The following is an 18098-nucleotide window of genomic DNA, read 5'->3' as shown; positions in this document are numbered from 1 at the left end:
ATCTCATGGCAATGTCAACATTTAAACAGACAAGTCTACTTTAAAAAGAAGTCTGTGTATTTTTTTTTCCTCCCTAATACAAGAGCTCCCGAAGTTGAAATCTGCTAGTTGGGTTGTGGTGTACGAGGTCACTGTTTCTGTTTCCTGTCATCCTGCTGTATCAAAATACTTGCACACAGAGCCCTTCTGGGTTCTGCTGCCTGTTAGACATAACAGACCGTGCTTCTGGGAATTGTAACACACCCTCGAAGAGATGAACTGTTTACAAATTATAAATACACAGACACTTAGTTCAAAAACCCAAGAGCAGATTAACTCCCTCCACCTAGACTATCTGTCTTAAATGACAGGGCTTAATTGCTGACTCCCCCATCCTTTCCCCCTCTGCCCTCCCCACATACCAGCATGGAGGGCTGTAAGAGATAGCAGTGCTCTGTCCCTTTGGCACCAGCTCTTCTGTGGATAAATGCCTTCTCGGATTTGTGCCATCTTGGACATGGAGTTCAGGCTGTGTCCTGTCAGCTCTGGGCTCTGTCAGCCTGAGTAAGGATTGTTTTAAAATTACATCACTGCAGCATCTTTGGTCTGCCAGTAAGAAGGTATAGACAAGCTGCATGCAACTCAGTTTAAGTTGTCTGATTGTTGACCAGTTCTATTATTTTATTTTTTTTTTTTTCTGCTTCTGATAATGACTGTAGAGTTTCAAGAGCAGACAGTGACCCTGTGAATGATTGTGTCATAGCACCTGACTGAAAAGAGCCTTGGAGTCTTCTCCATTGTCTCAATAAAAGTTTACATCTCTACAACAGACAAAGCTTAATTTACTACTATTTTCATGTCTGGTAACTGATTCAAAAGAAAATCAGAGACAAAACTAAATCAACAACAGTTCCTGTGTGAAGTTTTTGTTGATTTTTGGGTTTTTTTTTTAAGACTTTTTATCTTGTGGGGAGGCAGTGTAGTCCTGCTTGGCTAGTGCAGTGTAGCAGGGAAGAATCAAATGATACTGTGGCTTTAAGCCAAGTTATTTGGCAACTTCCAAGAAATGTTTAGTATCTCATGTATTGGAAAAAAAACAGAAGTGGAAGAAAACCACCAAATAATAAAAATTCAATGCCTTTAATGTAGGAAATTCTATGTCAAAAATAGGTACCGAAGATATACAAAGTTTTATGAACACAATTCAAAAAGACTCCAGCCGAACAAATTAAAGTCAAATTCATCCAGTAGCAAAGAGCTGACATTTTCCATTTGAGTTAGATTCAGCATGTGGAAACCTTCCGTATGGATCTTATTTGTACGGGTGGATTACGATGAAAATTGCATTAATTTTCTCCGCAGTAAAGGTCAGTAATTGAAACATGAACCAAGAGTCTATTGTGTAAGATGCTATATCCCCATACTTAGGAAAGGTCATTCAAGACAATATCATCTCATTGTTTTCTTCCCTGGAAGTATAAATAATTTCATTAGTTTTTTCTTTTTCTCTTCAATACAACAATTGCAATATAATATTTCAACATCCCCCATTAAGATTGCTGAAGAGAAGTGATGGTAAGGACTTGAAAATGCCCCGTGATACACAGGGTATGTTCGGACTGACAAGGAGCAGCCACGTCCTTCACAAAACTATGGGCAAGAAGACCCAGTGCAGGGGTTGCTTTGGTTTTGCTTAGCTCTTTTCCTGGGAGCCTTCTTTGTACAAGAAACTGGAAGTTAAATGGTCTCTTGTTAAATCTTATTTTCACAGCAGCATTTTCCAGGGCTGCTCTTATCTGTAAGCATCCCATAAATTGGCACAGTTCTTATATCAGTCCATGAGCCACCCATTCGTAGGTTTTAGAGGTGATGGGGAGAGGAGTTGAAAGGAGGTTCTTGCAGAGGACTTTTAGATATACTCACAAAGAATCCTCAAGCAGCCCTATGGCGCTCCAGAATTCTCCCTCTTAGAGAGAATTACCTACCTAGTTGTAGGTAAAAGCCAACACTGCCACTTCTCTAAATCTCTGGAATATTATTAAGTAGCACTAGGCAGGTCACTGGACCCAGCAGATGAGCCTCAGGGAGTTCTCCTCCCTTAAAAATTCCAACAATTTAAAATATTACATTTTCTTTTGAATTGGCCAGATATATGAATAGGTACCTCTTTCTCCTGTACCCCAAATTGCTGAAGATCATTACCTAGATTACAGATGATGATCCAGTAGTTTTAAGTCTAATAACCATGTGATTGTTCTTAAGTCTCATGTGTTTCCAGGAGAAAGCACTTATTTTGACAAAATTTATTTTCTTTCCCTTTCCAGTTTTTAAATGAAAGATGACTGGTGACTTTTTATCTCCATTCAGGATTGATTCCTGTTGCCTCTTAAGCATGTGTTCCTCACCTGTGTTTTATTCTATTGTGACTGCTGATACTGCTTGAAAACTTGTGCAATACCAGTGGACTTTGGGCTGTTTTACACGGCTATGAAAACATGAGCATGTACAAAAAATGCTTCTTAAACCCCCTGCATTTCATGCCTGTGCATAGAGAAATAAACTGAATTATGACCTAGGGTTTTTCACATAAGATTCTTCTTGGTCTTGGCTTAGGAGACTTTTGCTGGCACCTGTGCATGGATGAAATTCATCTAATGCAGGCAGAAAAAGTGCAGGCATGGCTGGACAAGGCATGGAGTGGTCATCTTCTGCCCTTCAGGGAGTGTTCCCCAGCCTGAGCTGTAGGATGATATGCTATTGCTTTCCAAATGTGTCCTTTTAAGACCGATGCTGCTCCCCTTCATACCAGTCTGAAGTGATTCTATTGGCTCGGGTGGAATTATTCCAGATTTCACACCTTTTTAACTGAGAGCATAAATTGACCTGTATGTGTTGCATTTCCTCTATTTGGTAATTATTTCAAGTACACTCAGATCCGCTAAATTTCCACAGGCAGGCACATTTGCAGCATGGTGTTAATAAACAAAAAGATCCTGTGATGCACAGTTTCAGGGCTGCACGAGGCAGTTGCTCAGAGTTTGGCAGCCGTCCCCTCCGCGTGCCCGTCCTCTCCTCGACACGCAGCAGACTTTGCAGCTCAGGGCAGGGCAGTGACTCAGCAAGGCAGATTGCTGGGCTCCTCTCAGCAGCCTTTGGCTCCCACCGAAGGCAGGAGCCAGTTCAAGGTTGCTGTGGTGACTGTTTGCAAAGCTCTGCCTGGAATTCATTTCAGCTACCAAGAGACTGTCTGTCACTCCATGGCTGCCACCTCCCACAAGAGCTTCGTTCTGCTGCTAGACTGGAGCATCAGTGAAGCATTCCCTGCTGGCATAGAGGCCAGTGGTCTGCTGTTTATGCCCAATAAAATCCTTTTGGTTTCAGAAGTTCTCCATGGACGAGTGTTTTGGCCCTGAGATATTTTTTTGGCACAGCTTTTGCTGGACACCGGTAAGGTCTGAGTTTTGTAGTCCAGCAGAGAGCAAGTTGCAAATTAAATCCAACTTTGCCCAGCTCTGCTTTTCCCTAAATAACTACAGCATGTTTTGTTGGCTTTTTTTTTTTTTTTTAAAGCAGAATAATAGTGGAGCAAAAAGGAATGCATGACTGAGCTATTTTCCTTTCTTTTCCTTTTCCATCAATCTTGTTTGTTGCTAATACACTGAAGAATTAATAACTGGTACATTAGATAAATCCTGCTAAAACATCACCCTAATGTGCTTGTAGCAGCCGTAGCATAATGAGACAGCTACTGTAAGAAAGCTAATCCTGAAAGTTAGGCCAGCCCAGGGCTAGGCAGACTAATTCTCCCAATCCCTGAAGAGATTCAGGGTTTTCATTCCTGACTGAGCTGCCTGTATCCTGTTTTCTTCCTCCTTTTCATTAATCCATATTTATGTTTTCTCCTCCCCTTTTCCTCATCTTTGCCCCCAAGTGTTCCTCAGCTTTATATATTGAGTTCCCCTTGGCATGCCAGAAATCTGCTGATGAATACCACTTGTTTGAAAGTTGCATGCAAGATTTTTCTCTGCAAGTGTTTTCTATGAAATCCAAGTGAGCAAGTATTATGTAGAGCTTACCCGTGGCTTCAAGCCTAACTTTTCCTTGTGTGCATATGATCCTTGCAGTATACATCAGAAATACACTTAGAGAACAGCAGCAAAATTTGTCTGTGCATTTGGAGCGTTGCTTGCTGGTTTGGATGCATCCGGAGGAAAAATATTTGAAGGATAGATTTAAAAAATAGGAAACAGCTTTCTGTAAAGATGAAAGCTATTAATCATTGAAACAAATGATCAAAAGAAGTTAGGGGATCTCCACCATCCAAGCTTTGAATTCAGTAATGGATGCTTGGCTAGAGAAGAAGCACTAATGGGTGGCATTTGGCCTTTGTTCCAGAGCAGATGATTGAAGAATTTTGCCTTCAGTGTCTTCCCCCATAACTCTTAGGATTTTCCCTTGCAAGACCAGCTCTGACTGCTGCAGCTCACCCGTTGTGAATTGCTGTGTGAGTGCTGGGGACATCCTGTCCTGGTCTGCCCCATATTGCCACTCTCTGAAAGTCTTCAGCCTTGGAAGCCCCTCCGTGCTGTGGTTGTGTGAAGGTTTCTTTTGCAACTGACCCTAAATGTCTCAGAGCAGCACAAGTTCCTTCTGGGGAAGGGAGATCCCAGAGCTGTGGTAGCTCTTTAAGTGTGTTTATATGTCCTGTTTAACTGTTACATATTTGAGAAATAGAAAAATCTAGGAGCATCTTTATGTACAAGAGAGATTTGGTGTCTTCATTTCTGAGTTCAAGTTGTGTGTGTTAGCTGGAGACAAAAGATTTAATTTCTGAAATTGCTGGGTCTTGGTTGGTGTTGTTTTTTTTTCCCTTCCCCTGACATGCTTAATCTTTCGTAAACCCCCTTTTGTGGTTTTGTTCAGGCAATTAATGTAGAAATGAAGGATTCTTAACTCAGGATGTGCAAGGAAGAGTTGAAGTAACACACTGATTATATAATTAATTCTCAGTTGTAAATTCATTTTGATGGAGTTAATTCTTTCCCAGAGGCTGAAGACTAGTTTTGGTCCACCCACAGTGCTGCAATCAGCCACAAAATAAAGGAGACAAAGGCCTTGAATTAATGGAAGTTACCACGACTGGTTTTAGGGAAATAATGTCAGAAACAGGCAGGATATTTAGTTTTCAATTCATGCAAAATCTTCTGAGCTGTGATCTTAAACTATCAGTATCCAAATCCAATTTTCAAGCAGTATAATACATGGAGTCCAAAAGAAATCAGAAAGGAGTCACACCTGGAGAGGATGGAGAAGAATTGTCTGGGTGGTGAGACCTTGCACTGATGAGGAAGTGTGTTTAATGGAAGATGTATCTTGGATTCCTTCTTTACATTTTCCATGAACGAGGTAGTGTTCAAGTTGCAGCTCTCTCTATGACAGTTGCCCATTTAATGGTAAATAGGGTCCAGTGACTGTCCTGATGGACTCTCACTGCTTCTGACAGTGCTTTCTGAGGTGCTGGCTTCACAAAGCATAAACAACACTCCAAAACCTAAATAATTTGGAAAATCCCATTTGTTGTACTTCATTCTGCTTCTCTGTTGCTTAACCAGTGGCCTAATAATCCTGTCCATGTGTTTAGACTGCAGGTTTCCAGAACCAAACAGCAATGACAAAGAAATGACGTTGACAAATTCCCAGGATTTTCAAACAATTATGCCCATCGTGTATACAAACAGTTGCAGCCTATTTTTCTCTCAAATAACTGATTTTATTTACAAGGTTTTCTAACCCCAGTTTGCCTCTGCCTTTACATTGGTTTGAAATATTTTGCATCAGATATGGAAATCACTGTTGTCCAGGGGTGATTTTAGCATGCAGCCAGGTGAGCGTGGGCATGCAGTTGTCATAACTGAGGGACTGGCAGTTTCTGATTTATTTATTTTTATTTTATGCTCTGCTTCGTGGCTGCAGCAGGAGTTGTGTTGTGTTGTGTTGGTTAAACTGTGTTATCACCACATCTCTGAGCTCCATCGAGGACGTGTAAATGAAGTCAGCATGATGCAGGCAGAGCTGGCAGATGATCTGCCTTGCAGCTCTGGGCAGCAAGAGTAGGCTTGCCCTGCAATATCACTTTTTTAAAGTGGTTTCTTTACCCCTCTGCCTGAATTTGGACAGAATGAAATTCCCACTGTCTGGTTTTCCGTGAGCTGCTCCTCAGCTTCTGCTTCCAGGTTTGGTGGGAAAAAAGCCAGCTCTGGCTAAAGAACTGTTGTACCATTCCAGTGAGGAAATAGTTAAAAATAATTTCAATGTGTCATTTACATTTGAGCCTAACGAGATTATAACTGGAGCTGTGTGAAAATGACTTTTTGGTGCTATTTTCACATAAACTGACTATTTATTTATTTATTTTGTTCTGGGGTTATTTCACACCCCAAGGGTTTCATTTTTGTTGGTTGTTTTATTAATGTAAAAATACTCATTTTCACACCCAAATGTGTGATTATTTAAAATGCTGCTTCTATTCATTGTGCACTGACTTGCAACCTAAAGGCAAATATTCAAATGTCTGGAGCTTGATAACTCCGTGGTGGTTTTGGCTGGCTTCTTAAACTCAAAAATTGCTGGGAAGAGAAATGGGCAGTAAGAAATTCAAAGTGGTATAAGGGCTGCATTCCCATGCCTGCCTCTCAGCATCCAGGGATGGGTCACAGGTTATTCCATCACCCCTCTGCAGAGTGGTGCCCTGCCTCAGCCTCATACAGACCCTCTGCCAGCATGGCAGTGCCAAAATGCTGGAGCAAGAGCCCTCACCTCTGTGGCCCTGTGTGACTTTAAATAGCCTCTGACCCTGTCCTGCATGGAGGAGGAATGGGGATGACAACACAGAGGCAGAATTGCAGCAGTGTTGGTGCAAAAGTCTCTGGCCCTTGCTCATTCCCACCCACCCTTTCCTGTGCCTTGGCTGGTGTGGGCCATGGGGAACAGGGATACAAAATGCTCTTTATCATCATCTCCCCTCTCTGGGAACAGATTGGTTAAAAGACAGCCTAAAATGTTTTGTTGGTTTGTTTTTTGTTTTGTTTTTTTTTTTTTTTTTTCTAAATTGGACTGATTTTTAAGTGTCTAAATGTGATGTAAAATCAGTGTCCAGGGCTCTGCATTTTGTAATAAGTGAATGTTTTGCTGATTTCTTGCAAGAATATCTGCAACCACGCCAATTTGCATGCCTGTATGTGTGTCAGATTGCTGGCAAAGAAATGCTGAATGCTGATAATTGTATACTGGTTTTCAAGCCTGATTTAAGTAATTTTGATTTTTAATTCATTCTGTGCTTCCTTTTTATTTCTGCACATGTGTAGTAATGTCCTGTAATGTTGTTGCCTAAAATAAGCAGTAAGAAATCAAGTTGAGATGGCCGCTGCAAAGGGAAAATTACATTTTTTCCTTTGATCCTTTTTCTTTTTCCCAGTAAAAGAATAAGTCTCTGCATACAGAATGCTCAAAAAATATTGCATTCCCTATCTTGCTGCTAATTTATATACACAAACCAGCATGGCTGTGGGGCGCCTACAAAGCTCAGAAATGTGATACTTAAAAGTTCTGCACAAGAATATTTTTGTTCTTGTGGAGCACTGAGCAGCCAGCACTCCACACCAGGGGTGCTCAGCACCTCTTGTGCTTTGGCATCCAATTGTGTGAAATCCTGGTTGAGATCCTGCAGTCAGGTTGTGTTAGAAGATGAAGAAACCTCTGCCCATGTGTTGAGGAAAAGGGAGAAAATACAGGGATCTATACAAATAATGTTGGTTCAGTGTGATAAACCCAGGGTGTTCTTTCTGTCCCTCCTGCAGTGAAATACTTGAGGTGATGGATGGATCAGCAGTGCTGGAAATCTTATTTTCACCATGAGTCTGTGAACACCCTAGAAAATTATTAAATTTTTGTTCTTCTGGTTTCTTTTCATTAGGAATCTGAGAAAAAGGGGCTGATTGAGAGAATCCACATGGTCCAAGAGATCATCATAGCTGTTCAAAGCATCCTGGAAGAAATAGCCTCGTTTGGAGAGAGGATTAAAAAGTAAGTAATAACCTTTTCTTGCTTTATGATATGAAATGAAGCAGAACCAGGAGGATCAAGGTGGAGTAATTGTCTTGCTCCAAAAATGGCTGCTAGGTGCAGCTGGATTAGCTGGCCAGTCCCACTACTGCTGCTTCTCTTACAGTCTTTTATTCCAAAAACCTTTGCAGAGCACAGAGGAGAAGCAGTGGTCCTTACTGATGTAGCTTTCATGTTTGCCTGAATTTCTGGCCTTGCCTGTTTGTGATGGGGTGGGGAGTCATGGATGCCACAGATACTGCTTGGAGATGTGGTCACAGAAGCATCAGGGATTTCTTTGCAGTCCCATCACAGAAAGTGGGCGCTGATGGTCAGTGTTGCCTTTCCCACGCCCTCCCCATCCTGACCTGGCTGTTGGGGTCACCAGTCACTGTGTCCCTTTGCCATTTTGAGCTGTCTGCTTCCTGCTGGTGCCACCAGGAAGCCCAAAGGGGGTTTTCAGGGTCTCATGGAAGCGGGGGGACACACAGAGGGTATTCCTGACCTTACAAAGGAGGGAGGTGAAGAGCCTAAAAAAAAAATCTCACAGACAAACACACACAAACCTTTTATAAATCAGTCTTTACTGGAGCTTAATTGATCCATATTGTTGTCTGTTTTGAACACAAAGTGATGGTTTGTGACCAAGCCTCACTTTAATGAGGAGCTGGGTTCAAGCTAAAAATACAACAACCACATGTGCTGTGGTGCCACGCCGGACACCCCAGCTGGGGTGGAAGTGGCCCAAAGATGTATTCCAGTCTATGAACAGGGCACTGTTCTGCCCAGCTGCATGGCAGGAAGACTCCAAGCACTTAAACACTATTAATTCTTGTATTCATCTTGGTAACAATGGTCTTAAAGAACACGTTGGGTATTAATGTGGACGCCCGATGTACTTTCAGAAGGATTCTGTTGTAGCTCGGCAGTGATGTGCCATTAAAAAATTGCTATCAAAGTTTTTTTTTGTAAGTGACAGACTGAATTGTGCTACAGTTTCTGTCTGTCACTCCAGTTACACAATCACAGGGAGTTTTCATAGTTTAACTCAATTGAGCTGTTTTGCTATTTTTTTTTTTTTTTTTGCTTTAACTTAAGCTACATTGATTGATAATGATGGGTCCTCTCCCACCTATTTTTACTTAATATTTAATACGTCTGTTGAAGCTTAAATGTAATTCTTGAAGCGTCCTATTAATTTTATCTGTCAAGGGAAGTTTGTCTTATTTTATAGCCTGATAAGTGGTCCAGATTCATTCTCTCTTCTTCCTTCTCCCCATCATTGTGATATGATGAAGTTAGCAGGCAGATTGTGTGAAACAGAGATGCCCAGATCCATAAATCCTCCTGTGGACTAGCAGGCATCCTTGCAGTCCAAATACCTCAACACATGGTGCAGGGCATAGGTTTATGTCTTACAAGGGCACAGGGGGACAAAGTAATTCCAAAGATGTGTTAGCAGTGGCTTCTCACCTTCAGTCCATCATTGACTTGCAGATGAGAGGTCTGAGTGAAATAAAATCCTGATTTTCACTACAGTGTGGCCAAAGTCTGAAATGCTGTAGTAACTGAACCTTCCAAGAGTGCTCCTCTTGGGAAAGATCCGATGTGGATTGTTGGAATGCAGAAGCTTGGGCTGCTGCTGGCTTATTACAGCTTTTCCAAGCCAGCATCCTATACTCAGTGCAGTAAAGAATTGCTGGAAATGTAAAGATAGGACAAAATGTATGCATTTGTAAACAGATTTATATAGAATATTATGGCCCTAATGTTATGCAGAGAAATTACTCAAACTGCTCTTTCACAGTTTGGCATCCTAATTAATCCAATGCAAGGTGTTTGCTGGGGTTGGCTCTGGCTACCTGCCACACCTGGGTCATGCACTGGACACACACCCTGTGTCACCTCCACTATGACCCAGTGGAGCTGGCTCAGCCTTGTCTCCAGATCAGATAATCTGCTCATGAATAAAGGAGAGCTGAGTGGCCAGCAGAGATGTGTAACAAGTGCCACACATAGAAGAAGAAACAAAACCAAGTCCATTACATGCCTAACAACTTCACTGAGCTCCCTAGAGCTCCTCTTCCCTTATCATGATATCTGTCTCTCAGATATCTTCTTTAATCCATTCTAGCATCCAGATGTAGGAAACTACTTGTCCACCTTCCAAAGGGCCTGCAATTTACAGCATATCTGACTGCACCGAGCACTGCAAAGGGGTCATTAAATTATTATTGGGTAGCAGAGCACAGGCAGTGTCCAAGAACAGAAATGTTGAGAGGGATTGTGTTTTTTCTTTACAGCACATTCAACTGGACGGTGCCTTTCCTCTCTGTCCTGGCCTGCTTGGTCCTGGCAGCAGCCACAGTTATTTTGTATTTTATACCACTGAGGTACATTGTTTTAATCTGGGGTAAGTACTCCACTGTGTCTCATTTGTATGAGATAAATACAATATATGTCTACAGAGTGAAATCAAACAAGCTTTAAACGACCTGTTACACAGAAAAACAAGTGCTGTTGCTTAGAGGTGAATAAAGATGTTATGAACTTCTTAAAATTACCATTTCTCCCCCCTGGGTTATCCGATAATTTGCTTTTCTTAGGGTTCTTTATAAGTTTCCAACAGCACCACAAGAAGAGCATTAGCCTAGATAAGCTACTTTCAGTGTTATTATTCTTCTGCAGGCAAGTAATTAGCTTCCTGGTGCTGGAGCCCTCCAGCTGGGAAATGGTAGGAAGTGGACAAGATGTGTTTGCAGAGCTGGACCATGTAGATTTGGACCCTGGGAACCTTTTGGGTCTGAGTGTCCTGGCAGTCAGGACAGGCTGTGCCCAGTGGGAAACACTGAGCTTCTCCTTTTGTCATGGGTCATAAGGTATTTGTATGAAGATACAAAATGAACTAAAAGAGGAGCTTTTAAAAAGTAAAACTTGCCTGGTGGTGTTATGAAGAAATGTGAGGTCATCTTTCACAGGAGGAGATGGCATTCAAGGGCATAGGACTGAGGGGGATGGCTTTAAACAGCAAGAGGGCAGGTTTAGATTAGATATCTGGAAGAAATTATTTCTTGTGAGGGTGTTGAGGCTGGGTGCACAGAGAAGCTGTGGCAGCCCCATCCCTGGAGGTGTCCAAGGCCAGGTTGAAAAGGGCTTGGAATAACCTGGTCTAGTGGAAGGTGTCCTGCCTGTGGCAGGGGGCTGGATTGAGATGGTGTTTAAGACTCCCTCCAAACCATTCTATGATTTCAGGTGCTGAAGACTTTCTATATCTCCAAATGACCTCCTGTCTTATTTGGGGTGCTAACTTTTATCTCAGACTTGTGGTAGAAAGGTGTAGAGAACATAGTGCAGGTAAATCCTCCCTGACCTGCAGAAGCTCAGCCCTGATGTGGCTCTGAGTTGTAGGGACACCCTGTGACCCCTGGGGCTGAGCCATCAGCTTCTCTCTTGGGTGTAGAAAAGGGAGGGAATGAGAAGGTGGCATTATAAAAAAAAGCCATTCTTGGGCAACAGCAACAAAGAAATAAAAGATTAAATCAAACAAAAGAAAGGGCAAAAAGAAAGGGGAGAAATTGCTGGGAGTAAAAAGTTCAGTAACAAAATATTGTTGTTCTTGTATGGAAGACATGGTGAGTACATGAAAACTATACATCCATTCAACATCATCTGGAGTGACAGGGCCTTCAAATATGATACATGTTAAACAACTACCCTGTGGCAAGGCCTCAAAAGACCTTATGGTATTTTCTGTTTTTTAAAAATCAGGTACACAGAAAATTGTGTTGTCATTTTGCTACAAGTATATGGCTTAAAAGCTGAATCTCAGACGTGAAGCAGGTACATTTCAGGGAGAGGAGAAGGCTGGAGCAGCCATCACATTTGAAATCACTTTCAGGGAAACCACTGTGAGATTTTGGACAAGGGCATGATGGAATTGAATGCTGTATTATGACTCTCAGAGGCAACAAACATTTGAATTTTTTTGCTATTCTTTAAAATGGGTTAGCTGATTTTCTTCACCTAGAAGACCTTAAGAGAGGCAAGAGAAGACCTTATGAACTTCACAATAATATGAACATTACAGTCCCATGGATCTTCTGTCCAGACTAGGGACCACCTCTGTCAACTGCAGCTTTACTAAGTCCATGGAGATGGACAGCTATTACTGCCGTTTATAAACCTAATTATTCACACAAAGATCAAACCAAAGTAAACCTTGTGATAAGGTTTTACATTGTCTCACAGAATCATAATATGGGCAGTTTGGCCAGTGTGGCTCTGCAAAAAGGGTACAAGCCATGAGGAATGGGGAGAGGAAGCTTTCATTTTCTGAAGAGATGGAAGGAAAATTTTTCCCAATTATTTTCAGAGCCTTCCAGTTGGTCATGTAGGGTAGCAGATTTAACAGCACACTTGGTTTTCAATGTGTGTATTCTCCCTATAGTATCCTCCAGAATGAATTCTATCTGCAATCGCTTTTCACCACGTTGTTGGCAGCCCATGATCCCCAAAGTAGAGAAACACCTTTATCAATGATGTCCTCTCCTTCCTCCAGGAAGCACTTGTGAGTGATTCCACGTGACAGGGAGCATGTGTGTGGCTTTCAGTCTGAGGCACTGTTTTCACACTAATTTTTACTTGTGAATTCCCTTTCCCTTTATCACCTTGCCTGAACAAATTTAGAGGGAGGGAGTAGAAGAGGCTTGTATCATTTTGTTTGCCTTTATTTTTTTAATTTTTTTTTTTATCCTAGGCATAAATAAATTTACTAAGAAGCTTAGAAATCCCTATGCCATCGACAATAATGAGCTACTAGATTTCCTCTCCAGGGTACCATCTGATGTTCAAAAGGTGAGTAATGAATGGCCACAGCCAACAGAGGCAAGGAGTGACACTGAGAGCGGCTGGGTGCTCCCTTTGGGAATACAATGCCAAAGACTTTTGAATAAGGGAGATAAGGAATCTGGGGAAAATCCACAAAGGGAGGGGGAGAGAGAGAAGAGAGGGGAGCCAAAATCCTTTGTCAGAAGGATAAAATGATTGAGGAAAAATTATCCTGAAAAGACCTACTTAAAAATGATCTGGAAAATCACTCAGCGTGTTTACTGAGCTATGGTTTTCGTCACCTTTCTGCTCCAGTATTTGTACAGAGGGAGGAGAAAAATAGTCTCTTTGATAGAGATAACCATCCAAAAGGATTTGCTGAATTCTCCTCTTTCTCATGATAGGGGGAGGAATGGGAGGAATTATTTCTGTGACATTGTACTTGAGCTCTAGGCCTCCCTTGGACAATGCCCTGCTCATCTTTTTCTCTAAAGAAAACCCTGACATGTGTTTAAAATACTCTACAGTTGATCAGATCAATCTTCTACCATTATGGAATTATAAGTTTTTATCTAACCAGAATCTATCCTCCCTCAGTTTCAGTCAAGTCTTGTCTCTTCTCCCATTTCTTTGAAACAACAACATTGTCTTCAGCAATCTCCCCTATCTTCCTGGAAATTATTTGAACAATAAATCCTTTAGAATGTCAAGATCTGTTTATTTCTCTTGGAGGAGGGAAAATAGTCTTGCTGGGTAACGAAGCCACGCAATATAAGGGATTCTTTCTTTTGTTTTCACTGACTGGAATCCGTGTCCCCAGGCCCTGATCCTGATGCCCAGGATCCCTCTGACATTGTGCCTTTCTCTGTGGCACTTTCCCTGTGAGGTGCTGTTCACTGGGAATAAGGGGATCACAATCTTACCCATAGTGACTTTATGCTGTTGGAGACAGAAACTGAATTGCTCACGTGCAGTGTTGAGGCATCTGGTCAAAGCTGGGTTGGAAAAAGCTTCTTTATCTCAAGAGGCCACCAGACTGGTTGGTGGCAGCACTAGTAACAGGAAAGAAATCTCACCATGGACTAGTGGGAGGAAAAAACACTAAGCAGGAACAATCATAGAGCCATTAAGCTTCAGTGTATTTTTATTTGTTGTCATTGCTCTTGTAGAGGCTACTAGATTTGCAGTGATGGTTTGCATATGCCCTTTAAATGTTTATGTTTAAGGATAAGCTGCTTTTCTATTTATGTTTTATTTAACATTTACACTTAGAATATTTCCTTGAGTGGTTTCTATCATGTTGGGATCCTCTGAGCTCTCCAAAGAAAATGATGACCATTTTCTATGGGAGGAATGATAATAGTTCCTTGGATGGGACAAACCTTGGAGTTCTCCACTAGTGCTGAAAATAATGACAGCCACACGCTTTAGGGCAAGTCATTCATGGGAGCTCCAAAGCCCTTCTGCCTGCTTTGTTTCACGTGCTATCAATGCATCAGCATTTCACTGGGGTGCTGCAGTGAGTTAGAAATTACTCCTGTCTGTACAGCACCCATTTACACCACATGTCTTGGACGAAAGATAGAGGAGGAGTGAAAAATATGGTATTTTCAACCAAATTTCCCGGATTATTTCAGTGGGAATACTTTTGTCTCACACAACAGACAATTTGAAGATTACACCATCCTTGACATTTTACCACACATGTTTTAATCATTATATTGTATATGAATTTGGTTTGAAAGGTGGAGGTAGCTTTGTCCAGGTTCTATTTGGGAGAATACTTTCCTTTTTTGAAATTATTAAGTATTTCAGCATCCCAGGGTCTGTGTATGGTTTTGACAACTGTCACCTTACTGTCTATTGGGATCCACTTGAGTTGAGACTCCTGAGAGAAGTTTATTAAACTAATAGGTTAATGCCAGAAAGATAAGAAAAAACAACTCCCAAACCAAAACAAACCCAAAAAGATTGCTGAAATCAGGTAGAACCCCATGTATCTCATTAGAAAAATCTGCTTTTAATATTTTTGTTTCAAGAAATGATGCATGACTTCTCAAATCCTTCCTGCAATTAATCCCCCCATGTTCCTGTGTTTAGAAAATGATTCATTACTTTTGAACCTTCCTTAGTTTCCCTGGGTTTGTCCTGGGGGAGCCATTAACACACGCTGCAGTGAGCTAGAGTTACCTAAGTGCAAACGTCATGCCTGTTTGTTTTTACAGGTGCAGCAGGCTGAATTGAAACCATCCAGCAGCTCCAGCCCCATCAGGAAGAAGCGGTGCGCGCTCTAGGATGCGGCGGGGTTTGGGAATGCAGCACCTCCCTCCCTGCACACACGTGCACACACTGCACCCCTCCCCTCCTTCTTGCTTCAGAACAACACTAGAGTCACTGCCACGGACTTTCTCTTTCTTGGAAGATGTGGTTTTTGATAAACACCTATCTTGGTTTTCTCTACTGGGTTGTCGTTTTGGCACGGCATCCCAAAAAAGAGCAAGGTGAAACGTGAATTATTTTGTGGGATGGGGAGGAGAATGGAAGAGGATGGTGCAACTGCACCTTTTATTTTTCTTTTTTTATTCCCCCCTTTGATTGCAGAGACAAGGCTGGATGTGGCAGCACTCCCTGTGTTATGTAGGAAGAGATAATTCTGCTTAGTGTAGCAGATCAGCTGAGCTGATGTGAGTAGATGCTCTGAACCAGTTTTTAACATATCCAACAGATTTACATTAAGATATGAAAGCTATTCTTTTCTGAGTTAAATCACTGTGCCTAGAAAGGTTTAAGCTCTGAATTAACGAGTCTTTGATACCCATCTTCTGTTCAAGCAGTGTACATTTTAAAAAGTTTTTTATCATAATTAGCAGAAAGAGCTAGGAGCTCCAACAGTATCTCAATATTTCATCCAGCACTTGTGGGTTTTCCTTTTTCCTTTATTTTTTTTATTTTTTAATTTTTTTTAAGCCCAGCCTGTGGTTAACTCTTTGTATACTGGAATCATCAGAGATCCATTGCTGGCAATGGATGCATGAAAACCTTATGCCATGAAAGGATTAAGAGAAAAGGCTAACTCAGTGACCTGAAAAGACTATGTTGGCTTGCCTTTTATAATTCCATCTCATCAGATATTTTCAGCATAGCTGTTGTTTTCCTGTCTAAATCCAGAGGGGTCAACACTACAGATCCAAGAGGAAAGGAAAAACCAACACTTTTTAGCCTTAAAGAAACAAGTGCTTGTGCAGAAAGAGAGCACATGCCCAAAGAAGTGGTTGTGCAATAGGGTGCAGGCTTTGGTCCACCACTGATGTCTTCTTGCAGTCTTTCCTGGTGGTTCACAAGGAGAGGACCCAAAAGTGAAGTCACGTGGAAACAGCAATGGAAAGACAGATGAAAGGACCCTGTTTTGTGTTCTGTGGAGAATGTGATTTTTTGCTTGCTTACCAGTCTTTTAGCAATTGTGCATTTGCTTTATGTATTTCAGAAAACCAGCATTAGTCAGGTTGTTTGACTGGGGAAACTAAAACACAGAATCATGTGTAAAACCTGCTAAATTTTGCTGATACTGCAGCCTTTGGTCCTTTGGGTGCTGTGGGACATTTTGGGAGTGATTTGTCACCACAAGTCATTGGCAGCACGAGAGCTGCATTTGTTGCTTATGATTCCCAGGCAGGAATTACCACCAGGATTCCCTGGGGTAGTTGACAGTACAAAGAAATGCAGAAACCTGAGAGATAGAATTCTTTTTTGCAAAAAAAATAAAAGGCTTTGAAAGTCATCTAATAAAAGGTAGAATGGTTAAAACTTTCCTTATGGATTTGTGATCCAGATGGAGTTGTGTGTGGTTCCATAGCACAATCTTGTGGGCTTGTTCCAGGAATTTGAAGGAGGAAAACTAACAGCAGACTATCTTCCACTGGGTTATTGGGCAGATTCAGTAGTTTTTCATAAGTTTATTTTTCGAAGTCCCACTGTGCCTCTGAATAAGGACAGGCACATTTTCATATACTTGATTGGCTAAAGAATGTATTTTGCTTATGCAAAGCTGTGTGTAGCTGCAAATGGAAGGATTGAGGAAAGATTATCCTGGTTTAAAAAGCCACAAAAATGCCTCTTTGTTTGCACGTGTGCTTGTGTACCCATGCATATACAGAGTTGTGTATAAAGAGTACATGTATAATGTATTTATAGGCGAGTGTGTGGGGGAAAATGGGTGAATATACAGATTTGAAAACCTTGAAAATGTTTATGAAAAATGCCAAAGATTCTAAAGCTTATCATCTCGCGTCTGTTCTTCTTCATTTTGTATCTTTCCCGGCATGTCTCTCTGGCTGAGCCAGATCTCTGCATGATTTGATTTACTTCAACTTAATGAAGCTGGTTGGAAAGAGCCTTGTAGAAATTACAAAATCTCCAGTAAATCTCCTTCTTGTACATACAATAGATGTCCACGGAACCCTTTTGTTAAACCAGTTTCTCAATCTTCTCTGTAAACAATGCCTCATTGTCTCGCTTCAAACTATCATCTGGTTTATCATACTGTAATCTTGTCATTTTGTAAGGACCAAAGTCAGGCATATTTAAGCAGGCATGTGGGATCTGATCGCTGATTTGAGTGAAAACATTCAACTGCAGGAAAAACTGTTTATTTATTCAGAAATTCACATTGATACTTTAGTAGTTTGGGGGGTTTTCCTTTAGGTTTTTCCACATGGAACTGATTTCTGTTCAGGAGACAGGGTGATATCTTTTTCTTTTTCTTTTTCTTTCCTTTTTTTTTTTTTTTTTTTTTTTTTTTTTTTTTTTTGGTGTAGATATGCTGAGTTTCAGAATAATTTGTGTTAATTGTTTTGCTGGAGTCATACCAAACGAAGGGATTTGGATGGTCCAGTACCTATATATGTTGTGATGAGCTCTTTGTTTTGATAAATGCTGTTTGAAATGCAATAAACATTTGAGGTTAAGCTGATGCTTTTAATTTGTCTGGATTAGGAGATATGTTTCACATTGTTTGCAAAATGCTGTGCTATAATATTTAGTATCTGACTAGGTGTGCAAGGACATCCCTTGGCAGTGCAGTGTAAAAATTCACACTGGAATTTGCTTGTAGTAAGGAGTGTAAGGGCATCTCCTGCTGCAGCAGGAAATGAGGCAAAGCCTCCTCTCACCTGCATGCAACTCTTTAGTGGGAT

The 18098-nt window shown here is 41.3% G+C and overlaps 1 protein-coding gene across 5 annotated transcripts in view; it reads left to right on the top strand.

The window, feature by feature from the left end:
• Positions 1-17875, top strand: part of MCTP2 (multiple C2 and transmembrane domain containing 2) — a 128507-nt gene extending 110632 nt beyond the window's left edge. For all 5 annotated transcript variants that reach the window (XM_050978380.1, XM_050978379.1, XM_050978382.1 and 2 more), the window contains 4 exons: positions 7952-8061; positions 10383-10492; positions 12836-12933; positions 15132-17875. In XM_050978380.1, the coding sequence (XP_050834337.1) occupies positions 7952-8061; positions 10383-10492; positions 12836-12933; positions 15132-15200 (387 nt within the window). In that variant the 3' untranslated portion in view covers positions 15201-17875. The remainder of the gene's footprint in view (positions 1-7951; positions 8062-10382; positions 10493-12835; positions 12934-15131) is intronic.
• Positions 17876-18098: the final 223 nt, after the last annotated feature.

This window comes from Serinus canaria, chromosome 10, assembly GCF_022539315.1.
Source record: "Serinus canaria isolate serCan28SL12 chromosome 10, serCan2020, whole genome shotgun sequence".
Taxonomy (NCBI): domain Eukaryota; kingdom Metazoa; phylum Chordata; class Aves; order Passeriformes; family Fringillidae; genus Serinus; species Serinus canaria.
Note: the sequence above shows the minus strand (reverse complement) of the source record. Positions and strands in the feature narration are given on the sequence as shown.